This window comes from Fringilla coelebs (genome assembly GCF_963513975.1).
Source record: "Fringilla coelebs genome assembly, chromosome: 8".
NCBI lineage: Eukaryota > Metazoa > Chordata > Aves > Passeriformes > Fringillidae > Fringilla > Fringilla coelebs.
This window is the reverse complement of record NC_140066.1, coordinates 27,332,059-27,358,447: the sequence shown is the minus strand read 5'-3', so window position 1 is coordinate 27,358,447 and position 26,389 is coordinate 27,332,059. Positions and strand designations below refer to the sequence as shown.

The window sequence follows — 26,389 nt, the reverse complement described above, 5'->3', positions numbered from 1 at the left end:
GAGTAATCCAGGAACACTGTGGTCTGCAGCAGCCTCCCTAATGTGCATATTGAGAGCTCTGTATGAAGAGGACAGATTTCAGATTCTTCAGGGTTCTAAAATATAGTCTCTTTCCACACTAGAAATTTTGGGGGCATTTGGGACACTTTGTTTCACATTTTGTACTTCTCTCTTCACTGAGAGGAGTCTTCTCTGCAGCTATTGAGTCCCTGGAACTATAGAAAGCACTATGTCACAACATCCTCCTGCTCCTCCTGGCTTAAGATTTACTGCAGATAGTAATTTCCCCACATGTCTATCACTACCTGGGAAAGTTGCTCCATATCAGCTTCAGTACTCTTCTCTCACCCTACCTTGTGATGCAAGGATAAGCACTCCTGAGCCCAGCCATCAGTTCATGCCTTCCTTTCCTGCACTTCCTGAAGTTCTCAGTGGGGAGCAAGAGTGTGTGCAGATCAAAACCTATCAGAGCTTTATTCTTCTGCTTTGCTGAATGTGCCCTACACAGAATAAATGCAACATACAAATTCACTGTTTCTCACTGTACTACTGAAAGTCACATAAGCTATGCATTAAGGTTATTATGTTTTTATAGGTATAATATTTTAACATCAATGGATTCTCTTTTTACAACTCCTTTGGCCCCTACAAAATTCATGGTTTGTGGTAAATCCTTAAGTGTTCCAAATCAAACTATTCAATATCCTTTTGCCAAAACCGTAGACAACAGGAAAAGATTTCACTTTTTGACTGGGGACTGTCACTTGGCTCAAGTTATGCTGGTCTTGCAACAGGATGTAATGGAGAGGTTGTTACATGGGACAATGTGCAGGAAAAGAAGGGGGCTGTGATTTGTTTTGACACAGTTCTAGGGTGTTTTCAGCATTCTCTGATACTTACCTTTTTTCAGTTCAATAACCAGAACACTACGGATTTGGGCAAGCATAGATTTGGGGCAGTTTTCTTCTGGCACTGGCAATGTGCAGAAGAGGGGAAGAAAGAAGAGTGGCTCATTCTGAAAAATGCCACTTCGATATGAAGTGTTTTCTCCATTTTAGTGGATTCCCCTTCAGAAAGACAATATAACCCAAAAACTTAATATATAAAAGTTACAGCCATAAAACCAACCATTTTAATTGAAGCCATTAAAAAAAAGTGTGAGGCAATATAAATGATAAAACTATACTTAAGAAGAAATAGCTAGCACTTTCTGAAAAGCTTTAAAACAGCAACAAACACTTTACAAAAGATTTGAAGGAAGAGAATCAAATTTCCAAACTACAGGTATTGTATAAAGGTAACATTAACAATTATCTTATAAAATACAGCAACAGAGACAAAATGGATACTCAAGCTCATTTGAAACTAAGCCTTCTGGGGTCTTGGTTAAAATGTGTGTTCAAAAACTATTTTAAACAAGGACTAAATAGTTCATCTTTTAAATGTACAGGTCCCTGGCATAAACATAGCACTATACACATCTTCCAAATAAGCAGTAATTACAAGTTCCTTTAACCATGCGTGGTGTCATCTTCTACGAAGTCTTTGGCCATTTCTGCTGTGATCACATCAATATGACTGACCTGGTGGAACAAAGAATCATTCAGTTATTACAATACCTCCTGCAGAATAAGACAGACATTTCTGAAGGCTCCAGGACTCAGCAATAAGTGTATGATCAATTTATAATCCCTTTAAAGAATGTGACATGGGACACATCTGCAGGTATTTAAATTGTCTTTCAAGATCGAGAGAACTTTTTATAGAAGACTGTGTCACAAACAGAAATTTATCAGCTGAAGTGAGTCTGATTCACTCTGAATTCTTGCTAAGTCTCAAATGCACAACTTATCTTAATTATGGTGTTTACTGAGAAGCTATCATACTACTTACCTTGTTTCTGAATTTTACACCATAGAACTTGTCAGCTGACTCAAGCAATTCTGGCCTAAAAGTTGTTGTAATAAACTGAGCATGTTCAGCTAATTCCATAATCATATCTAAAAAGGAACACAAAAATTCTTTATTAATGTAGCATTTTCAATAAAGTGAGACAAAAATAGCAGACTCTTTGCATTATTCAAAATGAGGTTTTGGTTAATGAAGCAAAAACCCCATAAATCAAGGGAGTATCTATACTAGTTTTATTTCCCAGATAATACATACAAGTATTCTCATTTTTCCAGTACGAACTCTTGACAAGTCCAGCCACTGAGCAAACCTAGTATATTAAACTTCTATGATGAAAAACAGCATAAGCACTTTTCTATTACTTTTTAAAATCAAAATAGACTTCAAAACAGGACTGTTTTTTAACACACTGAAGTGCAGTGAGGAGATCCTTTACATGCAGTAACAGAACAGAGATTCTACATAAAACCAAATTTGTGAAAACTTCCTCAAACATGCACTGAGCTTCTCAAAAATGTGTTTTTATGATCAAAAGCTTTAGTCTTAAACATCAGGGAAGAGAAGACAAACTATTACCCACAACAATAATGACGATTATAAAAGGCAGACAAGTACCTGACACAGCTTTTCTATGCTGGGCATCCAAGGCTTGGTCGATTTCATCAAACAAGTAAAATGGAGCTGGATCACATTTCTGGATGGCAAATATTAGGGCCAGGGCCACTAAAGATTTCTGTCCCCCTGAAAGTTGCTGCATTTCTCTCATTTCACCCTGCTTTCCTGTGAACGATACCTAAGAAAACAACGCAACAGCAAGATGATTTCAAAACACTAAACCACAGCATCATTTGCTATTAAACACACAGGATCAACTAAATGCTGCCTTTTAAAAATATAGCTAAAAGACAACCCAAACAAACATTCAAGGGACTAAAAACCAAATATTTTTCTTTACCCTTATGCCAACTCCAGTGAACTGATCTACAGATGGAACACTGCTCTGAGATCCAGATCCCCTTTCGCTCTCAGTACTGCCTTCACCTTCATCCTGGGACTGACTGCCTTCCACATCTCCTTTCTTCATCACCAACGTGGCCTTGCCACCAGGTACTAACTTTTGGAATACTTCACTGAAATTTTTTGACACCTGAAAAAGAAAGTCATTTTTACCTACTCACTTTTACAAAGTGAAACCTACTCATCAAAACCTACTCATTTTTACAGAGTGAAATCAAATGCAGCAAGTGCTATTGCATGAACACAAAGTATCTGCTTCAAAGAAGAGATTCATGTTCTTAAGCAGAAGTGAGAAATGTATGCTGTACAAAGCATGGCTTAAAACAAGAGTCAAAAGAACTGTTTTTGCAGTATAAGAATTTTCAAAATTTTTTTCAGTAATTAATTTTTTTTTCAGCAATTAAAACATAGACCTGTAGCAAAAATAAGATTTACTTAGTAACCTTCAGTTAAGCAAAAAACCTTTAAAGAGAACATTCACACATTTTGTAGTTAAGATTTTTTGTTAACATTAGAATTAATTTCACTAAATCTGAACCTCGATAGCCTCAAGGAGAAGGGATTTGGTGCAGTTTTTTTGCCACAGTTCCCAGAAAGCGTTGTACGTAAGTATATAGGAACTCACTTGAGAGAAAGTATTTAAGAAGTTTAAAGCAAAGCTAGTTGTATTGGAGATGGGCACATATTGAAAATGGTAGCCTTATTTACTTTTCAGTACTTAAAAAAACCACAAGCCTTAAGTTACACGACACAGCCTTCTCCTAGTACAGATTTATTTAGTATCCTCTTCTCCTCACATTGCTGCTACACCATGGGACAACTTGATTGATTTCAGCACCAGTGTCTTTATAATTGTTGCCATTTTATTACCTGTTTGAAAGTCAGCTGAATAGCCTCATATTTCCTGAGCTCAAGGACATTCATCAGCTCCATGATGGATTTGTAGCCCCTGTCCAGTTCCTCTTGTCTTTTTATCAATTTTTCCTTCTGCTCTGAGAAATTCACAAACTGATCTAAAGCTTTTTTATTAACATGACTGTATTTCTTCAGTTCAGTATTGCACTGCTCCAGCTTGCGGAATAACTGTAAACAGAAAACATGAACACAATGTGGCTTGCAATTCTAGCCACACTTGACAGTCAAGATGCAACTGACACTAATGTTTCAGGTCATAAAAAAAAACAAAACATGAAACCAAGCACACTAGTTACCTGCTTTAAACTTAAAGTCTGATACTTTTCAAAAGCCTCCTGTGGAAGTGAACCCAATTCTCGTATTTTCTTCATGCATTCCTCTTTCTTCTTGAGGAGCATGCCTTGTCTGTTTGTCATTTTTTCAAGTTCTTTTGTATCATGGTTAATAGCATCCATATGCTCCTTTTCCATGTTCTTCCAGCGTTCCATGCTCTTCTGAAGTTCTTTAATTCCTGCTTCTGTTTTGTCAATAGAGTTATCCAGATCTGCAATATTGAGCAAGAGTACAAAACCCAAAGCTGTAAGTTTTACACGCCTCTATAAGATCAGCAATTATCCAATCAAGTATTTATGAAACACGAAGATAGACTAGAGAAGATCTATTAAGAAACAGAAAGTTAAAGTTCAAGCAGAAGGCTGAAAAATCCCTCTTTTCTTCCCCATGAGTACATGGCTTTAAAAAACCCCAAACAAATGTACTACAGTCATATTGTTCAAGTCTGGAAAGAGAAGCAAAGGAAGTTTCAAGCCAAACAGATGTGATAGCCTATTTGACAGCAGCTGAGTTTTAAACAGGTTAGACAAAATTCAGGAACAACTATACAAGATCTTGCTTGTAGGACAGTTGCCTTTCAAGTACCACACCCTCAAGTCAGAAGCCCATTACCACCAACACAAGTTAATTACATTGGGATCTATTTCTGAATCAATTGTGGTATGTGTGAACTTTCAAAACCCTGGAGAGTTTTCTTTCCAAAACATGATGTTACCAACCATCTGACCGTGCCAGTGTATCCTTCACTCGTTTGTTGATAGCCTCAAGTTCTGATGTTGTGGCAGTAAGAACTGTGCCACCTTCTGTCTCTCGAAGCTCATTCAGTTCCTATGGGATAAATAAATGCCACCAGGCTTCAGCATTGAATGGGAACATAAGCCAAACAAACAAGCTATCTTCTGCTACTCTACATATAACTATTACATACATATACTATTCAATATATTCATAATGTTCTAAGAGAATAGTTAGATTTTCAAACAAATCTGTCAGTATGATAGTACTATTAATACACAGGCCATGTATTCACAGTAGCTTTTGTTAAAAACTTGATGAAATTCAAATGAATACTTAACTCAGTTTATACATAGGGGAGCAAACCCCACCACAGTGTAACAAATAAGTATTTATGATTTACATGTGTTAGCCCTAGAAATAAACCAAACCCAGACTGCAAAAGCACATTTAAAAGAAAACCCTTACTTGCTCCACTTGGTCCAAGCGTTTTCTCAGATTCTCATTGAGGTATGTTTCAACTCTTGTGATAATGCCTTCTAATTTAATTCTCTCATTCAAAAGCTGTCTGTTTTCCTGAAGAAAGTAGAGAAGTATATTATTTGCCTTACCTGACTAGGACTATTTTTACCTTGTTATAGAAAAAAAATTATTACAACAAGAACAAAAAAACCCTCTTCACACAATTCTGTGTATTAAAATCTCACAGCTCTCTGGACTGTTCCTCTAATTTTAACTGAAAGAAAAAAAAATTCAAAGTTGTCTAGTATAAAAGTCAACTGTACAGATCAGTCAGTTTATTAATCTTTATTTGTATCTGAATCCAATTCTTAAACCCAGAAAAGCTTTAGAGAGTATATTAAGAAGCAGTATTTTTCCAGCAACATGTGTGCCAATCAAAAGCTTAGTTTTGTCTCACCTACCACTCACATATAGAAATTTTCCTTTCTCATCCTGTGCACCCTCCCTTCACATGATATCTATTTGTATTTATTGTTGGAAAGTCAATAGCAAGAGCAAGAAAATTGTGATGATTCCAACAAATAGCCTTAATTCTCACACAATCAACTGGTAAAATTCACCTAGTGTTTGAGAAAAACTTGCAAATACCCTTTGCAAATGACAAACTTTAAACACACCTACCTACTACTGACAAAGCACTAATTTACTGACACTATATTCATAAGTGACTTTTCATACAAAAGGACAAAAGTTTATTGCTAAGAAAGGTACCACATTTAATGGCAAGATATTTTCATTTCCTTACTTGCTGTAGTTGTCGAATTTCATCATTAAGAGCATCCACACGTTTTTGATCTTCAAGACTGAGCTGAGACAACAAATCTGTGCCCAGTTCTGCTTTTAATGATTCTCTAGTTGACTCCATGGCATGTAAACTTGCCTCCAGGCTCTGCAAGCTACGTTGCTGTTGGACAGATAGACAGAATCACTCCTCAAAGCAATCTCTAGATTTATAGAATTTCACCTCTTCATATCAACATATTTTTGTGACATATCTCTAGTTATCTCTTAATATTTCATATTATGATGGTAACCAGAAGGGAATGCAAGTTTATCAGTAACATTAATGAAACAATTAAAATAAACCAAGTAACAGCTTTCAATATCCCCATACCAACCTTAGGCATAAATGTCTTTTCAGATTGCTGCCTTTTTTCCTTCAGCATTTTCATCTCTGACAAAATACTGTCTCGAGAGGCTTTGAATTTTCTCTGCTGTGTCTCAATTTGTTGCATTTGGTTCATTAGCTGGTCAATCTCATTATTAATCCATACTGTGGGCTAAGGAAAATTCTGTCCTTGTTTTAAAAATCATTTTATTCCTACTTGTAACTTCAATTTTTTTCTATCTGACATATTCATCTTTCATCAAAAGAGCAAACAAATCAAAACTCCACCAAACCATAATGATCACTTCTAGAGGAAAAATCAAGAATCATCAACAAAAATAACTTGAGCAGCTTATCAACCTAACAAGTAACTTAATACCAGGAACTAAGCCAAATGAAGATTTCCTTGCTTATTTTACTACATGACATTCGGAAGAACACGGGGATGCATCTCAACATGCAATGAACGCTCACATCTTATAAAATACAGAACAGATATCTCTAATGCACTGATGCAAGTCAAAAAGCAAAGGAATTCAGTCTGAAGGACAGCATGACCTGAGTGATGTATAAGAAAAATGTATAAACCTCCCTTACCCATGAAATGCAGATATTGGATCTCAACAGTGTAAAGAGACTGGAAAGACCAAAAACTGTCAAGCAACTCAGAGCTTATGACAACACAATGCTCTCCCATCTCCCCTCCACAGCATAAGTGGACTATTTAACAAATAAATTCAGGACACAAGTACTAAAAATATAGCCTGAATCAGAAGAAGCAGTGAAGATCAACACAGATAACAAGAATATCTAGTTATGGCAATTACTACAACAGACTCTAAAAGGAATAGAAAGCCTCATAATCTAGTGTTTAACCTCACCTCTAAACTTTAGAGATCAGTATCAAATACAGTAACACAGAGAACACAAAACAGTCAAAACAAATGCCACAGATAATATGTAACAAGTCAGTCTCCTGTTTTCCATCTATTACTGTAACCACAAAAGAAAAGCTTTGTCATCACACAACCTTCCCCATTAACAACAAAAGGATATTTTCAATGTTTCTACGTAAGTTTTCATTGAGCTTTGCCTCGAGTTCACCAAGTTCCTCTTCTGCTTTTCTGACATCTTTTTGCAATTCAAGCCGAGACTTCCGGGTGTCGTAATAACCTCCAGTCAAAGCACCTCGATGGCTGACTTGATCACCTAAGAGCAGAACAGAATGAGATGTAAAATGCACACTACACACTTGCCATAAAGCCCAGCACAGTTTCCACAGCACAACTCAGCAGGTTATCCAGAACATTTCAACTAAGCTACAAAAGCACTGAATGTCTCAGCAATCACGTAGGTTTACAGTAATTAGGAATGTTTATTTCTCTATTCAATTTAAGTGCTATTTCCTTTCTCAAGATCATCACAGACTGCTAGGATCTCCTTTAAGCATTGACTTTTTTTTTTTTTGGTTTTAATTAACTTCTGAAACCATGTAACTTGAAGGGAAAAAAATACTTATATTAAGGTAAAAATGCAAATGCCTTGCACACCAGTTTGAAAAAAATCTCAAGTCTTCTATGAGGAAATAAAGCAATGAAGTAATTAGCAGCATCTGTGGCTTATAGAGTATGCTGACACTGAAAAATTAGTAATTTCTTCCTCAGACACCCTTAGGAATTTTTTCAGATTGACTTTAAGAACAAAGAGACAACAATAAGCCTGCAGAGAATCTGCCGTCTTTAATACAGGCAATTAACAAAAGCTATAGATTATTTCAGAGAACATAAGATATAAATATATCTGTTGCACGGAAGAATTCACATTGTCTTTATAAGGAATTAAGGCCATTCATTCACACCCTAAACACTGGTTTGAGCCTGGGGAAAACACCATAAACTGCAGGAAAACAAATGCCTGTTAAACTGGATAAAAAAAACTTGTATGAATGCAAACCTAATCTGCTTTGCAATTCTCAGGATAGAGATACATTGCTACTAAAATTTAGAGCATAGGAAAATTCCATACCCTGCCAAGAAATCATGTATTTTTAAGCACTACACTTAACGAAGTGGAACCTTGTACATACGTCTCAGTCAAATATAATATTATTTTTAATAATCTTATTTCAACAGCACTAAACAGACCATGTTTAATGAGCCCCATGTTCCCAGGAATGCTATTTTTACAATAAATAACCTATAAAAAATTGCAGTATTTACCTTCCAGAGTGATACAATCCATTGTGAAAGCTCTGGCCAGCTGGGTAGACACTTCCATGCTACGACAAATTAAAGTCTTCCCAAAAACATGTTTGAAAGCTTTATCAAACCTTGGATTGTATCTCAGTTTACTGATCATAGGAATAGCATCCTAAAGTAAGAGAATTACAATTCAGCAATTGAGGTAAATCTTGAGTATCAGGTTACAATAAAACTCTATACTTATTAATATTGCTTTTTCACTTGTAAAGTGGAGTTAATCAAGAGCAGATACCTTGTAGAAAAATGTTTTTCTATTGAATAGTTTTTTTATGTTCAGAACTATACATTTGAAGTAGCATTTAACTGCAGACAAACAGAAAAGCAAGTGGTGGGCAATAAGCAATGTACACAGTTCAAAACATGAGGTTTTGTAGTTATGAAGCAAAGAGAGGTTCAAAAGTAATTCTAACTCACATTAGTCTCAGGATAAGCAGTATCTCTAACATCCAGCTTGTTCAGAGGGAGGAAAGTAACTTCTCCAGGAAGGTTCATTTTGTTAAATTCCATTAGAATCTTTGTACTGACCTCATCAGAATCCACAATGTGATAAAACAACCTGTTTAACAAGCCAAACAAGTAGGCAAAGCTTTACTATGCTAGAAGGACAAATATATTTGTATACAGACAGTATTCATGCAGATACCATTACATAACACATCACTATAACCCTGCATTGCATTTCCAATTCCATAGCTTAGAAAAAGCAGGTGGATATTCTTTTCACTTTAGTTAAAATAGGATTAGCCAACAACTTTACATTCCACTGTCCAGCCAGGAGCAGCTCAGTATGTGTACAGTGCCCCTGTGTCCACACCTGCTCTGCATTTCCATCATACAACACACAGCCCCTCTCTCTGTATGGGTCTCCAAAGTTTGCCTCTGCTGTCTCTATACACCACACACAGAGACCCCCATCCCCCTGTGCACTATGAGGGACTGAAATAAGATTTTTCCTTTGCAAGTTGAACTAAGGCTGCTTGTTACAGTGTTTCGCAAACTATGGGGCACAGGATTCGGAGAGAACCGTGAAGTGCTTGGAAGAGACACCCTTGTTCACACTGACAGAAGTTTCAGAAGAGACTACATTTCCAATCCCAGTAGCATCAACATTTCTATGTGACACTTTGCAAGATCATGTTACCTCTGTCCTCTTTCCTGCTCTTATGCCATTATCTACCCTTTATTAGAACAAGAACTTTTATGAGTACCCATGAGTTGGAACAGGGACTGATGACACAAAAAGATCATCTTAATCAATTTGAAGTGTTAGATGTTGCAGTGAGTGATGGATCACCCAACAGGCATTGACTTCTTCTAGAAAACATTTTACACAGACTCATTAATACTCAGCATCTTTTCAGATAACTTTTAGACAGCAGTTTTTGACAGTTTAGAGACCATTCTCAACCATTAGATTTTCTAGTACATGTGAAATAATTCTTACTATTATTGAAATATCAGCCTTGCTTACTGTAGAATTCTCCACACTGGAAGATGCTGTCCATTTTATTCAATATAATTTAGTCACACCAGCAATGCCCCTGGAGTGTGGGTCTGGGGCCTTTTTTTATTTTGTTTTTTTTTTTTTTTTCCTCTCTGGTTTTGTTTAAGGTTTTTTTAGACAAAGTCAGGAGCAGCTAGGATTATCATTTAAATAGTCAGAATTCTTAGTTCCTTCACAAAGAAACAGCACTTTGACAAAAAAAAGGCAAGAGATCAAGTTCAACACAATAAAATTTCAGTAGAAGCTTGCAACAACAACTAAATTGTGACACTGCACTAAATAGCACATAATTAATTACCTGTTCCCTGCAGTGACTTCAACACAGGTGTAGAATGCTGGCTCACACTCAAAGTTATTCATCACGATTCCATGATAGCCATTCAGAACATGCTGGTTTATGCCTTTCCGACGGAAGTGCTCCAAAACTTTGTTTATGCTGTCTATACCATTCAAAATGGCCTGTTAAAATACAGCTAATTACTGCATTGCAGTGAAAATGTGTGGGCATAATATTCATTCTAGCTTTAACTTTGTGACAGGTGTAACCTCCTTTATGCCAAATTCCTGTTAACTAACCTACAGCTCCAACAGAAGATACCTAAATAAGAGACCATCACTTTTCAGTTTTGTTTGGGGTTTTTTTAACCAAAAAGATATCAGAGGAAATTTTAAAAATATTCCATTTCTGCCTAGTCTCCTCATATCAAAACTACCTTGAGCTCACAAAACTAATTTTCAAGTAGTGCTAGAGCTATAAATATTGAAAAATTCAGCCCATAATATCATTTGTCCATCTTAATTATGACAAAGACCATAGTTTTAAAAGTAAATATCATATCTTTCAGATAAAACTGACTTGTCCTTTAAGAATGAGATTCCACAAGGAATTATCAAGAGTGAGGTTATATTACCTTTCCCGTTGCTGCTCTGAGAAGCTGCTGTTTCTTTTCTAGATCCTCCCTCTTTGCAGCAAGAGCTTGCTGTTCCGCATTCTCTTCTCTCCATAGGTAACTACAGAACAAAAGCAATAAAATTTTTTAAGTGTGAATGCAGTCTGAATGTTTTATTATTATTCTCTTAAAGATTGCTAATCTACTGGGAAGGTAAAGTGCAGAAGTTCATACATGGCCATATTTTAAAAACATACCTACATGCCATGTTAACAACTACACAGTTGGGGTCCTTCACATTAAGTGAGATTGAGACATATTTCAATTAATTACTAACTTTCTTTCACTCTGTAGTTCATCCTTTTTATTTTTCACTTCATAGTATTTTCTGTCCAATTCTTCAACACGAGCCTTCACTTCATTAAGATCCTGGTCCAGTTTCTAACACAAAGAAAAGAACAGTAAGAAATTACAGCTCTATTTAAAACAAAAAAAAAAATCTTTATTTTACTCAATACTGAACTATTAAAAATTCAGAAAATTCCTACAAACACTTTAACCAGCTAACAACAAACTGCAAAAGCACTAAGAACAAAGACAGCTTTGTAAAGAAGCAGTAACAAGGTGTAGGTGCCACACAGATTGCAAGGCAGGCACTGAGTTCAACTGTGCCTCTGGGCATTAAAGTGAAATGGATCCCCCTAAGTCACAGCAAGAACAGAAATCAAAACAGTAACTAACATACATATAACTTCTATGTAATCATGCTCTGAAATGACATTTGTGATAAGTACAACTAATCTTGCGTACCATGTCAACGTGCTATTAGTCAAAAGCCTTAGCCTGCTCTCTAGCAGTACTAGACTTTCAAGACAGCTGCTGTCAACAGTGTGCTGTTTAAGCCAATGCACAGACATCCCCCCTTTGCTCATTTAACACCTGCCATTTTCAAAGCAGTTCAGGGCTAGCACTCGATGGTGTTTACATATTTATATGTGTACAAGGAGGAGTAACCATGTTCTAAAAACTCAGCCAGCTTGTTCCAAACTAAACTTGCAAGCTCTCAATCACATTCACCCAAGAGGCCTTCTCTTTGAACAACAAAAAGCTATACAACTTCTCACCTAAGCATAAATCAACCTTCCTTGAGGAGGAAAAGGAAACCAAGACACGTTTATAGAAAGGAATCAAAACCCACAACAAATATAACCCCTTCAATTCTACAGAATTACCATTGAGCAGTATAGTACAATTGCAATCAGCCAGTGGTAAATGCTATTTTCTTGATTCACCAACTCAGAGAAACACAACTTCGCTTATGTGGATCCCAAGTAAGCAGTGTTTAGCAGAACACCATCATCTTTGTACAACTACACTCCTGCACGGTGTGAGACTGACCCTCAATTTCAGTAGGTATATTACACAAAGACCAAGAAGACCATCAGCATTGGCACTGTCTGCTCTCTCAGTATAAAAGCAGGGTTTTCACAGCTAGAGCTCCTAGCAGAAGCGCTATCTTTGGATTATTTTGCTGTATTTGCACTGCAAGAGCCGTTTCTGAATGGAAATTAAAATCTAAGTCATTCAGGTAACAGATTAATCTTCTAATATGCCTAGGGATGTAACTTCTAACCAGCTGCAACCATGGTACAAGGGTGCAGTGCCTGTTTCATAGTCAAAAAGACCCTGTAGCTTGGGGAAAATGAGAGAAGTGAAAACAACCAACACAGACTTCTGTAAGAATGTAACAAATTGTTTTCTATGACATGGCTATGTTCAACATAGACAAGAGCAAGGCAGATAGAAGCTTATCCCTGATAACTCAGGCACAACACATTGGGGAATGTACAAGAAAGCAAAGCCAACATATAGAGTGAACACACTGCAATGCCAAAGGACCTTAAAGTTTATCTGTAGATGATTCTAATAAGCATTTTTCAAAGCCAACATCTAGCCAGAAAGTCACATCTTCCTTATAAATAGGCATTGAAGTCTGTCTCAGTCCAAGACTGAGTATTTAACCCTCCTCTCAAAAAGACTGAGAATAAGCTGCAAACTTACACTGTACTGTTCCAAGTTTTTCTCCTTGTTCGCCTCGGTATCCTCTAAGTCCTTGTGTATAGCTGCAATCTGCCGCTTCTTGTCATTGATGGCTTGATCTAAAGACTTCAGTTCTTTCTTTATCCACTTATCTCTTTCCTCTTTGGAAGTAAACTGGCTCCCTCGACCTTGTTTTGCATAGAGATCTGTTCTTTCTTGTGTAGCCTGCGCAAGTCTGTTTTGAGAAGGGAAAGACATGCTGTATTATAAAGAAATCTTGAATTTATTAAGAGCAAGCATTAAGAAATACTATTGGAATTTTCAATACCAGGCCCTCAGATTCGAGCACCAAATCAGTAACAAAAAGAAAAGGATCATGTATAAACAATAACATCATCCACAAGAAGTGGTTAAGCTTAGAAAATCATTTTGCCAAATACTGTTCCCACCCCAACATAAAGCAGGCTTTTTACAGACCATCTCCAAGTTGTTAACTGCAGATGGATAGCACTGATAAAACTTGCATAAAATGCCACAGACCTAGCAATTCCCCTCTCTTCTTTTTCTTTTACGCTGTTAAATTTTGGCTCTGTTTCGGCCAATTCCTTCTGCTTTTCCTCAATTTTCTCAAGAAGTTTTTGCCTCTCTTTTAGCAGTCTTTTCTGAAAGTCAAACAAAGCAGTATTTAAAGTTAGTATTTAACAAACCTTACAAAAGAGTGACAGGCTCCAGTCTAAAACCAAAATTTCAGTGTACATGATCACTTCCTTCTGCAATGGCATTTCAAGTCTTCACTGGTGTTACGTACCCTTTGCTCACTGTTGCCAGCTAATTCATCCTGTAGATCTTTCGCCTTCAACTCTAATTTAGTCCTCTGTTTAATCTGCTCCTGTCTTTCTGCACTAAGTTGCTCCTTCTCTTCTTTCATTGCAGAAATCTTTGTCTTCAGCTCTCGAACTTGCCGTTCTATTTCCTATGCAAATTTAAGTATGCAGTATCTTAAACACTGAATGAATATTTCACTATTTATCAAAACTCACAAGATCATTATTCTGTAGATCACAATACACTAGATGTGTGAAAAACCCCAAGTTTCCAAACAGGATAAAAGCATGCAACTCAATTTAATATAGACATCACCAGCCCTCATCCTCTCCCTCCCCACCTCCTCCAAAAAATCCCCAAAACCACAAAGCAAAACACACCTCTGGAGAGCCCTTTTAAAAGTATTTTTACCTCCATTTTATCTCTAGCATCTTGCTGTGCATCTCTCAGTTGCCTCGATTTTTCTCCACTTGTCTCTCGTTTAGCAGAAAGCTGTATGGAAATATCACCAATAGCTTAAATAGACAGATTCTGCTTTCGTAGTGGTTCCAGAAAGAAAATAATTTATTTAGTGAAGAACAGTGATGCTGAGGAGTACATACAGTGCAGATAGTTCGGTGCGCAGCTGCAGACTGATGCAGATTAAGCTCTGCGTGGTGGAGGCCACAGGCAAGAGAACTAATGTCCCTTTGCAAAACAAAGGGGATGGGAACCTGTGGCACTCAGAGACACAGCAGCAACAGAAACCCCATTGCTTCTACTGTGATGGGATAAAAACCCACTTTCCTTTGCTGGGGTCCCACCTTCCTTTGTTATTTAGTTATTGCACCAAGATTAAATTACTTTAAGGATCAAGACATCTGAGACTCTGCTATGGGAAACCTGGTCTAACTGTGAGTGTGGTGCAGAGAGTGAAGGGAGGCACCTGTGCTGGGAAGGGGTTTCAGTCCTAGCTCAGGTGGTGCAGTTCTGACTGCCAGAGTCGCTCCTGGATGGCTGGACAGGATAGTTTCTTTAACACTGTCAGGATTCTATTAAGGATCACAAGGAGATAGTAGCAAAAACAAACCAACAGCTCATTACATTTTGTACTAGCCAAGATATTTTACCTCATCAAGCTTAGCTCGGGTTTCATTAAGTTCCTGATTATAAATGGTGTATTCCAATGCTCTCCTCATTTTATCCCATTTCTGGTACTGTGCCAGCTCCTCTTTCTCCTCTTCTAGAGTATGCAGTCGCTCCTCAATGTATTTCAACAACTCGTTGATTTTCTCTCGCTTGCCCTCTTTAGAAAACATGACATGATTGAAATTCATTAAACATTGTAATACAATCCCCCATCTTTACAGCCACTGAATCTACTGCAGTGATTCACAATTTGTCAACATACACGAAACGTAAAAACACCCCATGTCCAAAAGTTCTGCAAAAAAACATCCCAACAGCAGAACTGTAGATACTTGTTATGTAAAGTAACACAAGCATGTACTCTCTTGGCTCACACACTTAATACAGGCTGTACAACATGAACTTTAGTGTTTGCACAGCAGTAGGTATCCTGATTTCTGGATCACTGCCAGCTGACATCACTCATATGTTTAGACCAGTAAATCTATCTGTATTAGCTTAGCTAAAAGGTTTTATTACTAAAAGCACACAGAGAGAAACTTATTAAACTTTTTGAGATATCGGAAACTCAAGGAAGAAATATGACAAGCTCGGTATTGTTCAACGTACTACAAATAACATCTATCCAGCTTTACTGAAAAAGCCTGAAGTTTTAGAATTAATTGAATTAGCATGGCATAAAGCAGCAATTTCTTAAAAGTTTTACCTGTTTCTTTCATGAGTGAAATACTCTCCTCTTTACGTTCGTCATACACTCTGGTACCAGCTACTTCTCTTAGCAACTTCAGTCTTTGAGAGTCAGGAGCTGTGGCCATCTGGTTGATCTGAAAATTCAAGACCTATGATTTCAATAACCTGCTCTGGATGTATGGCTAACCACAACAGAGCAAAGATTGCACTCTTTTGCTCCGCCTGCTTGCCTGAGGTTTTGGCAAGATTCAGATACATAGCATACACCACACTGCTTTCCTTTTGAGACAATTACTTCAGGACAGCAATTATTCTACTTGTAATAAAATTTGTTCCCTTTCAAATGTTTCCATTTGTTGCTAAAAGTCAGGATACAAGTCCTATGTACACTGAAAAAATCATAAATCACTCAAAATTATATTTAGAGAAACTCAAGCTCATGCTTTCAAGTCCTGGTGCTAAATCAAATAGTTTAAATGCCTCCATAAAACCACGCTAAAACGCAGGGCTTATAAATCTTAGAATAATTCACATCATGAAACACTCATTAATACGCCATCAAATCAGTCATACAATTACACCCAACATAAAACTCACTTCCTTTCAATAGAATTTCAGTGGCTGCATGCTTTTCTAAGAAGGTAACTGTTTCTAATTTATCTTATATTAAAACCAGTTTGTGTATCTTGGCTGTTAAGTACTGTGCACCAATCCCCACTATGAGTGACTTTCCAGCTCAAGCTGTTTCTTTCAAATGCACACATTCAACTGTATAGGAAAATTTATCCTGATAAACATCTGGCAGACTGTACAATGGACTAGCATTCCTACATCAAGCACTCCTCAAGTCTTCTCCTCTTTCATTCCTCTCCAAGTATGCCTTTCAGCAACCTTTGGAGGTGACAGTTCCCAGTCTCCTTGATGATCCATCCTGTGAGCCATTACAAGTAGTCTGTGCTTTGTCTCCAGATATGGTTGTCCTTTGAAAGCTCTTGAAGGCCAGTTAAGACAGACCATGCCTTGAGCTCTTTTCCTAATGTGCGCTCATTTTTGGTACTTCTGCATTTTCCATTCATTCCACATTGACAGTATTTTCAACCTCTTAAAATTCTCTACCATTACTCTGCTGCCTCATCTATAGGCCCAGAAATCTTTGAATTTATACTGAACTGTTTCACAGGAATCAAGTTTGCTTTATATTTAAATATACAGAAAAAAACCCTGATTGTAAAGATCACTATGATAAAAAAATCCTCTGCTAAATATCAACATTTACAGACATCATTTTTTTTTAATCAACATAAACTACTAAAACAATAACATCTGCCAAAGAAGCACTAACATACAAGAACTATTTCAAACCGAGGTAGATTTAGGTTTTGGTTTACTTCTGAAATAACTGAACTAAGTCTGGCATTCAGGAAGCATGATACCCTTGACAGTGATTCTTCTACTTAGTGAAAAAGAATCTTACCTTTCCTTGTTTGACAATATAGTAGGGATTACTGCGAGAAAATCCAGCACTTTCAAGAAGGTTCATGACATCATTTTTCCTGAAATGATGTTATGAATCCATTAAAAACTTACAGTAAAAGTGAGAGCTATAAAAATGCAGTAAAGTATCACAACCATATATCACATAATATCACCATGTGCAATGCATGCTCTGTTTGAACAACCTTCTTTATTTGAAAATGGCTAATTCTAAAATGAAATGAGAGAATAAAAATGGTAAATATCTAAAATACTATAGAATTGGAAACATATTAAGAAATAAGCACCTTGAAGCACAGAGGAGGGAAATACAGGCAAACATATCACAAGGAAGGGTATAAAACCACTGAGAGTGGGGTAACTCTTCTATTTCAAAAAAACCCTGAAGGAAATACTATGCAAGCAGTTAAACACCACATCAATGGATGGATTAAACTGCAAATTCAAAGTCTGCTGTCTATTGTACAAGGATTAATGTTCCAGCTATCAAACTACTGGCAGTCACTATTACACAACAGAAATAAATTATTTCATGCTAGGGATGCAAGTGTTGGGTTTGCCTATAGAATTTCACAGAAATACTACTGTTCTCACTCAGATAAGGAAAAGAAGTACCTACGTCACCATTTTCTTGTCTAAGAAATATTGGTCCTTCTTGGCTCCAATGACTCTGCGAAGTGAGACTTCCTCTTTATCAATCTTAAGAAAACAAAACCCAGTAAATACACATACCTACTGCAAGCAGCTGTAACAAACCCAGAATGTTTATGACACTTTTTAGCAGACACGACTCAAAAACAGGTACTGTGCTGAAGCCTTCCATAAGACTGAGATCACTTGAGTCTGAAATGGAAATCTATGTCCAAAGCAGTTCACTGAACTTACCGGTAACCTGTTGTCGGAATTGTCAAATATAATCTCCACAAATGCCGAAATAACACGAGGACCTGTACCTTCCTAAGAGAAGAGATGTTCTGGTTAGACAGCTGCCAGATTTTGAACTCTTTCTTCTCTTTTCCTGATAACCCCACTTCCCCTTTCCTTTCAAGGACTTAAGATGCAAGAGCATCTACATAAGATCCAGCACATATTTTTATTTCTGATAATCTTGGCTACACATTCACTGGTGTGTACTATCAACATAATGTACTACTGTGTAATAAATTCCCTTTTGCTAACTGAAACAAAGGAAGTTACTTTTGAAATAATTGGCTTAAAATATCTACAGCCCAGCAATTTAACATTTTTGTTATACCATTCAAATGCATTAGCTTATTCTTTAGTTTTCCTGCTATACACATTCACTTACATGCAACAAAGCCAGTCTCTGCTCAGGGCGAAGATGACTAAACTCATCACTGAGGACAAACTGAATTGCTGTAATAAAATAGGAAAGAAACAGAAAATTTATTCTTTCCTTCAGGGAGACATGCAACAGTTTCATTAACTCAAAACACACTGGTTTACTGTTGTATAATACAATCAAGCTGTTGCTAAAATCTTACAATATTTCTTCATTAAAAACCTTAATCTGCTGGATCTTAATCAATCAACCTGCTGTACAGCAGGATTTATCTGAAGAAGTCATTGTTGCCACATTACTGGTTCACTGCATAATCATTAACAATGCTGAACAATCAGGGATTCATGAGCTTCCTTCTTCATATACACAGCACACAGGCTAGGCTAAAAATATTGTTAAAATACTTAGCATTAGACAATTTATAAGCACAACTGTCACAAAGCCGACTAACACCTTTAATTAGCATCTTTGCTCCTCCATTAATGCTCCCATCTCACAAAATCCCCCTCATAACCTTGTATTAAAAGAATGCCTAAGCTGTGCCAAACTGCTATTGAGTAGAATTTAGCTACTAAGGATGTCTGAAACAACAGCAAATATCATAATAATCTTTCACGGAGGGCAACTTTTAGAATCAGTTTCTTCCTGTAAATACATTTGCCAGCTGAAAGTCTTAGAAGGCCCTTAGTAAGAGAAGCTGAATTCTGGAGAAAAACCTGGACTAAGTATTAAACAAGTGCATTGAGATCTGCCTTTCATCACTGTCAAGTAATCTCCAATCTGCCACTCCTTATTCAGGAGGATCATTTGTCAACCAAGTTCTAGCAAAAACAAGCAAAGAAACCTGGTATCTTCAGCATCACTCAGCTAACAAGAAATCCATGCTTACCATAAAAAAAGTTGCTTTTTCCAGATCCATTTCTTCCCACTGAAAATTAAAATACAAAGTATGACATAAGTTCCAGCTAACATAGGCTAACATTTCAATGTACTTTAAACGTGACACAAAAATATTCAAGAGCAGAACCCAAATATAACACTGCCAAATGAAATCTCCAGGGAATGAGATGAACTTGGTAGATGGATCACTTTGTAGATGGAGTACAAGACAGTGGCCTTTTGCCCACTCAAACACATTACCTTGACTTACAAACTCCAAAACTACTCCACAATGAAAAGAATAGCTAAACCAATCCTATTTATTACCATCTTTTTGGTTCTTATACTGATAATCTGATGGATAAGAACAGTAAACCTAAGTCAAATTCTCTTGGCTCCAGAACATTTATCCAGAGGAAACCACATGCCTATAGATTCAGGTTGACTGTATGAACTTCATGTAGCACATTAACTTCTTAATACTCCACATGTTAATCATAAAAGACTGGAATAAGTAATACTACATCTATACAGAAAACTAAAGGTGAAAGAACACAGCACTACACCAATACAATCTCAATATTTATACCACAGTGTTTCAGAAGGCCCAGTGTCTTCTCTTTAAGATCAGCACCTGCTAGATCAGTTTCAAATCCCCTTGTCTTCCAGCAGCCACGAACATCCCAGGCTTTTCACCTCTGCCTACCTACATAGTATTCAGACTCACCTCGTTCCAAAAAATAATACGAAGTCTTTAAAAAAAAGCTAAAAACTCTAAGTGAAAAGAGATTTCTTAGTATATTTTAAAAACATTAATACCTGGATAAAGTTTTAGTTCCTGCAGAAATAACATCACTAAGCAAGACATCTATTCATGCCATATGCATGGTTTTTTTCCTAGTGCCAGAGTTAAATCCTGGCTACTAAGATTTTATGTCCAAAACTGACTGCTTGCTGTTGGGTCAGCAGTCTCAAAAGCTGCTGCACAATCACTAAAATCAATGCAAACAAAAAGGCAGGGCCAGGCATCTATAGGCAGATATAGAAGAGGTGTGAGAATGCTGGACAACAACATGCTATTAAAATAGGAATTATTCAAGAAACTGCACTTCAAAACTTGAACTTTTTGACAAGTCTACAGTCCAGAAATTAATCCTTTAAAACTGCAAGAAAGACGATCTTCTTTCTCTGCAGGAGTTTATAATTGCTGGTGCGCTTATTCATAAAAATGATGACACTTGCACAGACCAAAAAAAATAAGAATCAAATTCTCTGCTGCTGCTCCTGCAAGGACAACCTTTAAAGGAGGTCTGGCTGATACAGAGGTGTGCACCTAGGAAGGAGTTTATGAACCTCACTCAGTTTCTGAAGACTCAGCTTTGTCCCAGCAAAACTGAATGTTAATAATTGTCTGCTATAAGTAGAACACATGCTGCGGGACATTACAGACAGCTTTACAGAAGTTTCCAAAAGAGAAAATATAATCATCAAATATAACCAGAATATTAATAACTATAAAGGAGACTGACATGAATATAATCTGAAATAAAAGTGAAATTTTAACTAGTGATAAGAGACAAGTATCAGAACTTACCAATGACATTGTGTTTAGAGCTGAATGGGTCCACAATGGTTTGGTCCCTGTAGCTTCGAAAGCCCTGAATGATTACCTGGTGAGAAGAGGGAGTTATTTTAACAAAGTTATCTCAGTTTTTCTACTATAGCATTTGACAGAATATTTATATCAATTAATATATGCCTACCCTTCCTGCACACACTCAACTTTCCAGCTCAAGATCAGAAACTTACATCAAACTTGCGCCCCACCTAGGCATTGATTTAGGGACAGACTTCTCCCCTAGCAAGAGAAGCTGGTATTTGTGCGGGCCAAAGCACGGCAAGCAAGAGAGTTCCAAGAGGGTAACAGACTAGACAAAAAAAAGTATTTGCTTAACGTATCATATACAGGAAAGAAAACTGAGTATAACATGCACTTATTTTCAATTTTAATAATGCAATCTATTTACAGCATGAGAATTTTATTCTCCAAGCAGTGCCATTGCAGGCTGCAAAAACTGTACTAGACTGCCTATTTCACATGCAGTAGTCTCATTTTACTATGCAATCTAAAGGGAAACATAAAAAAAGCAAGCTTGTCTTGGCTCCAATTCACAGCCTAAAGAGACAAAAGTGTATGCAAATAACTTCAAGAGCTATGCACCAAACAGTCATCTGAAAGCAGCACATCAAACTTCAATTCTCTAATTTCAGCAGCATTTTGAGGTTTGCCAGGCCTAGCAATACACCAGGTACAGAGTTACAATATACTAAAACTTCAGCTCTGCATAGCAACAAAACTAATCCGCCTTCCAGCAGCAAGCAACCTGTTCCACATATCAAAGCCATGGTGAAAGCACAGCTGCTTTGCTCTGCTCAGTATGACAGAAAGGCAGCAGCCACCTGAAGGTCTGACATGTGCAGATCTTTCAGCAAGAACGCTTGAAACAGGACTACAGTTCCCGTTTAATAGCTGCCTTCTTTGCCCAGCTCTTCCCCAACAGAAACAAGATACAGTTTAAGCAGTGACAGTGTTTCACTAGGACAGCTACGATACACTAAAAATTACTTCTTAAGAAGACACAAAAACAGCTTGCAAGATACTTCTCAATATTATTATATTAGTGCTGAAGCTTAAGATAAGAAATTACTTAGATTTTTTGTTTGTAAGGTCTACGGTGCTATCACCATTTTCTATTTGTCTGAACATGTTGCTCCTTCTCTCACACCTTCAAGTATTAAAGGAGCCCATATCCCAGAAAATAAGCATAATATTTTTTATTCAAGAAGCACATACAAAACTTTAGCAAAAAGCCTAGAAGTAGTATTGCAAACATTTAAGCAAGCCTTTCCTCAATACTACAAAGGCCTCTATTAAGTGTACATCCCAGCACCTCAAGAAACAACTACCTTCAGAACTGCATCCATATTCAGGTATCATTAATCAGTGGAGGGAAAAATCCTGCCCACAAAAAGTACTGGACAAAAGACTGGGAGAAGAAAATGCCCATATTTATTCATGTCAAGTTTGATCTTCAGTCTTTCTCCCATTATGTGACAGGTCACTATCAAGTATTGTTGTGGAAAACTCCTCTTATCACCTGTTTGTACTAATGGATTAAAACCATCTCACTAATATTGAATGAAAATGCCATGTCAGACAGCAAATCAAACACAGGAATTTATAAAAATCAAAATGAAATAAGACTTTAAGGCATTAATGAACTTTTAGTCAGAACTCAAGAGCCCTTTTCTTCCCAGGCACTATGGCTTTCTGGTCAAATGTTCTTTGCAAAATTATTTCATTTCTGGAATCTGAAGCTAAGAATACAGATAGGCAGCAAATTACTAATCCTTGACTATTAAACATCAGAGTGAAGCAGAAGCTATTTCAGAAAAGAAATAGGGCTCCAATACAGCTTCCTTCAAAACTCTGCCCACCTAAACCTCTTCTGAACTGCAGTTGTCTGTGCTCCCTCTCCTTGGGCAGTTTTCTTTAACCACCTGCAGTGAATTCGGATCACTGCTCTGGAAGCAATGAAGGATTTCAGAATTTAATGGACCAAGCTACAGAAAGCAAGTTTAAGACAATGTAGGGACTGAAGACTACCTGTGGCTGGGAACCCTAACACCCGACCTCCCCTAAAAAACCAGTCTCCCTCATCTGCCAGGTGCAGACTTTTGCAGCAAGTTCAGTGCCAGCAGCTTTCAAAGGAAAAGAAGGAACAGAATATCTTAATCAGGTCCTGCCACTGACCTTAGGCCACAGCAACTATGTTCATTCATTTTGATTTAACATACTTAACAAAAAAAAAAAAAAATTTAAAAACCTAAACATTTTGAGACAGTACTGATTCCAAACTCACTAGATTTCAAGGGGAAGGGAGAAATTAAAAAATGGGCAAAAAAGTTGGTCTCTACAACTTTTCGTTTTTTCACATAATATATAAAGAACGTCTGAATTGGAAAAATTCATTTACTTGATTCTCATAAGAACCTGAGAGTCTCTACAAAACGATAAACCAACCAATTACTATTTTTTGAATATTGGTACACAAGTACAAACTTTTACCACCCACACACTTGGGCACCATGGGAGTGGGATAGAGGCAGACTGAATACCATCATGTTCTCCCCAAAGCTTTTCCCTAGATGGTTTACCACTTCATCCATCCATATTCTGAAACCTCATAACTTCTTCATTGCCTTCTATCAACTCAGATCAAGACTTGAACATTTTTAATGTTCAAACTCCAGGAACAACTTCTGGAAAGCAAAAAATAGGGGATACTGATGGAATCAAACTAATTCTCATCCTTTTTATTCTCACACCCACACATAGTTAGACATTCTTCTATACCTCCTATAACAGTATTGGCTATTGGCCACCTAAATTTCCTTTTTGTTTTCCTCAAAATGAAACGTTTCCCCGGTTCTGAGCTAATTTAGACCTAATCTACAGATCTCCACTAAGGTCTGCTTTCAAGTAATTCAAATCTGGAGAACAAAAACTCTTATTCAAAGTCTTTAAAGCAATGTGCCCATCTATGATGAATAATCAAGAGTAATTTACAAAAGTACAATCGAAAGGCGTTTGAAACACTGCCCAGTCACCCAAACAGTAGATGAAAACCTGGTATCTATGTAGAACATACACCTTCAACGCTAATAAAGTATTCTTCTTAAGAAAAACACCCGCAGGGTGTGAGAAACAGGTCAATTCTGAGTCCACCAGGAAATGAGAATCCTGGTAGGCTTTGTATGAACACACATATGCAGCAACACGAAAGCAGTAATAAAAATCTGCTGCTAAAGCAGCTGCAAGGAAATTGCAGAATATAATGATGACCTCAAAAACTGTTTGAAAAAGGTGTACACCAGGATCTTTTTAACTGAGCACAAGCCACAGATCGTTTGGCAAGGGAGAAGCATAACAGGTGAAATGGTTCATGGCCGGGGGCGTGAGACAGCACCCCAAGGCAGAGACCCCACAATGTGAACAGCTGTAAGATGCTTCTGACAGCTGAGCAGAGCCCTTTGTTTGGGTACGAGCTTTCCACGGCCGGGACACCGGGGCTGGCGTACAAAGGGGCCCCGCAAACAAGTCTCAGGTCCATTAAAGAGACCCCAGCGCCACTTCAAACGTGCAATGAATGAAAGGGGAGCAGAGAAGGAGAGAAAGCGCCTCCAGTCCAGCCGGCGGTAGGACCTGACCCGTGGCCGGGCCGGGAGCAGCTCCCTCAGCCTGGACCTCGATCCACCCCCCGGGACAAAAGAGATAGAAGCAAAGGCCTCCGAACTCGCCGCAAGCCCGCGGGACCCTGCTGCGGGCAGGGCAGATGTGAAGGTGCAGAGCCCCCAGCCTCGGGGAGGGGCGGGCTGGGCCAACCCCCTAGGCCAGGCACAGGCCGCACCGCACACTGCGGGCGGCGCGAATCCCGCCGGCTCACCTGCTTGATGTACATGTTTGCCGAGGATGCGGTAGGCCCGCCAGGCTGTGGTCAGCCCGTCCTCGCCGTCTCTTTCCGGTCCGAGCGCTCGGCTTGACCGCAGGTCTCCGCCACCGCTTCCCGCCCCTTCAGCCGCCCCCCGCTCACCCCTCACGCAAACAAAATGGCGGCAGACCCTCCCCGTCCTGTCCTGGCGTGAACCATTCAGCGCCACTTGGAGGGAGAACTGTGGAGCAGAGAACACGCTCCTGTACCGCCGAAGTAGAGACACCACTTGGAGCAACGGGAATTTCCTTTTCTCGATCTTCTAAAGTGCCTCGGTGGTCTTTTGGAGGGCGCTGCGTAGCGGGGAAGGCAGGTCACTGCCTCCCGGGCGCCGGTGTTCCCCCGGGGAGCTAGGAGAAGTGGTTTCTCCCGTCGAGGGGCGGATTGGGCGCCAAAGGCAAGTTGAGGCGAGCGGAGCGAGTGGCGGCGCGCGCCTCTAGGGGGCGCTGTCGGGGCCGCCCTGAGGGGCCGCTTGCGCGGGAGGGCAAATAAAGGCTCGGTCTGAGCACCCGGCTTCCGTTCGAGGATCTAAAAATGATTTTTAAAAATAAAAAAGGTAATAAAAAAATAGGCATCAGCAGCCTTAGGGCTGCGCAGACGCGCCCCTTGCCCCAGGGCACCCGTTCCCTCAGCCAGCTCCTCCCGGCTGTGTGGGGCTGGGAGCCGGGCTCCGCATCCACCGGGAAAAAGTCTGGGCGAAGCCGAACAGGTGCACGGGGTGAGCTGGGCAAACAGCGATGGTGCGAAACATTCCCAGGAAAACAGCCTGGCTGAGTCCGTGCCTGCTCCTTTACCTCGCCGAGACACTATCCAGCTCCCCGGAGGAGCTGTCAAACACACAAAAACAAGCAAAATGGTGGGAGAGAAGCATTAATTTTCACCTAATCTCTTCCTCTTATGGTGATTTCAGGTGTTGTTGTGAGAGCAGTCGGGGTGCGGCATCTCAGAGAAAATGCAATTTTCGATTTGACAGTGCTTCTTCAAAACTGCAGCTGTAGCCAGCACTTCCAGACATGCAACAGAATTCCTCCTCTGAGCCTCTTAACACTAATAAAAACTAGATTTTAACAGAAAGGTCTAGTTTCTACCTCTCCTAGAATAATACATGGATGAATTACCTCTCTTCTCTAATAGGAAAATCTCACCAGTCCCAGACATTCTTAAGTGCCATGCAATTAAATGGTGTTACTAACAGCCCTTCAAGTGGCTATTGTAACAGACTTTACCAGCACCATTGTTTCTTCAGAAAACACAGAGCTTAAAAAACTAAAGTGTTTAATGG

General features: G+C 38.5%; 1 protein-coding gene across 1 annotated transcript; it reads right to left on the bottom strand.

Moving 5' to 3' along the window:
• Window positions 1-1,115: 1,115 nt before the first annotated feature.
• On the bottom strand, window positions 1,116-25,195 carry SMC3 (structural maintenance of chromosomes 3). Its single transcript, XM_084209881.1, has 29 exons — window positions 25,063-25,195; window positions 21,150-21,225; window positions 19,566-19,604; window positions 18,683-18,750; window positions 18,259-18,330; window positions 17,993-18,072; window positions 17,354-17,432; window positions 15,896-16,013; window positions 15,171-15,346; window positions 14,473-14,553; window positions 14,045-14,209; window positions 13,777-13,898; window positions 13,258-13,471; window positions 11,534-11,637; window positions 11,218-11,317; window positions 10,605-10,765; window positions 9,217-9,358; window positions 8,761-8,911; window positions 7,598-7,750; window positions 6,552-6,703; window positions 6,179-6,337; window positions 5,380-5,487; window positions 4,896-5,004; window positions 4,140-4,387; window positions 3,799-4,011; window positions 2,867-3,058; window positions 2,527-2,704; window positions 1,894-2,000; window positions 1,116-1,583 (listed from the first exon to the last, which is right to left on the bottom strand). Exons 1-29 carry the CDS (start codon window positions 25,075-25,077, stop codon window positions 1,512-1,514), a joined length of 3,654 nt encoding a protein of 1,217 aa, XP_084066007.1. The 5' UTR covers window positions 25,078-25,195; the 3' UTR covers window positions 1,116-1,511.
• Between the last annotated feature and the right edge of the window lie 1,194 nt (window positions 25,196-26,389).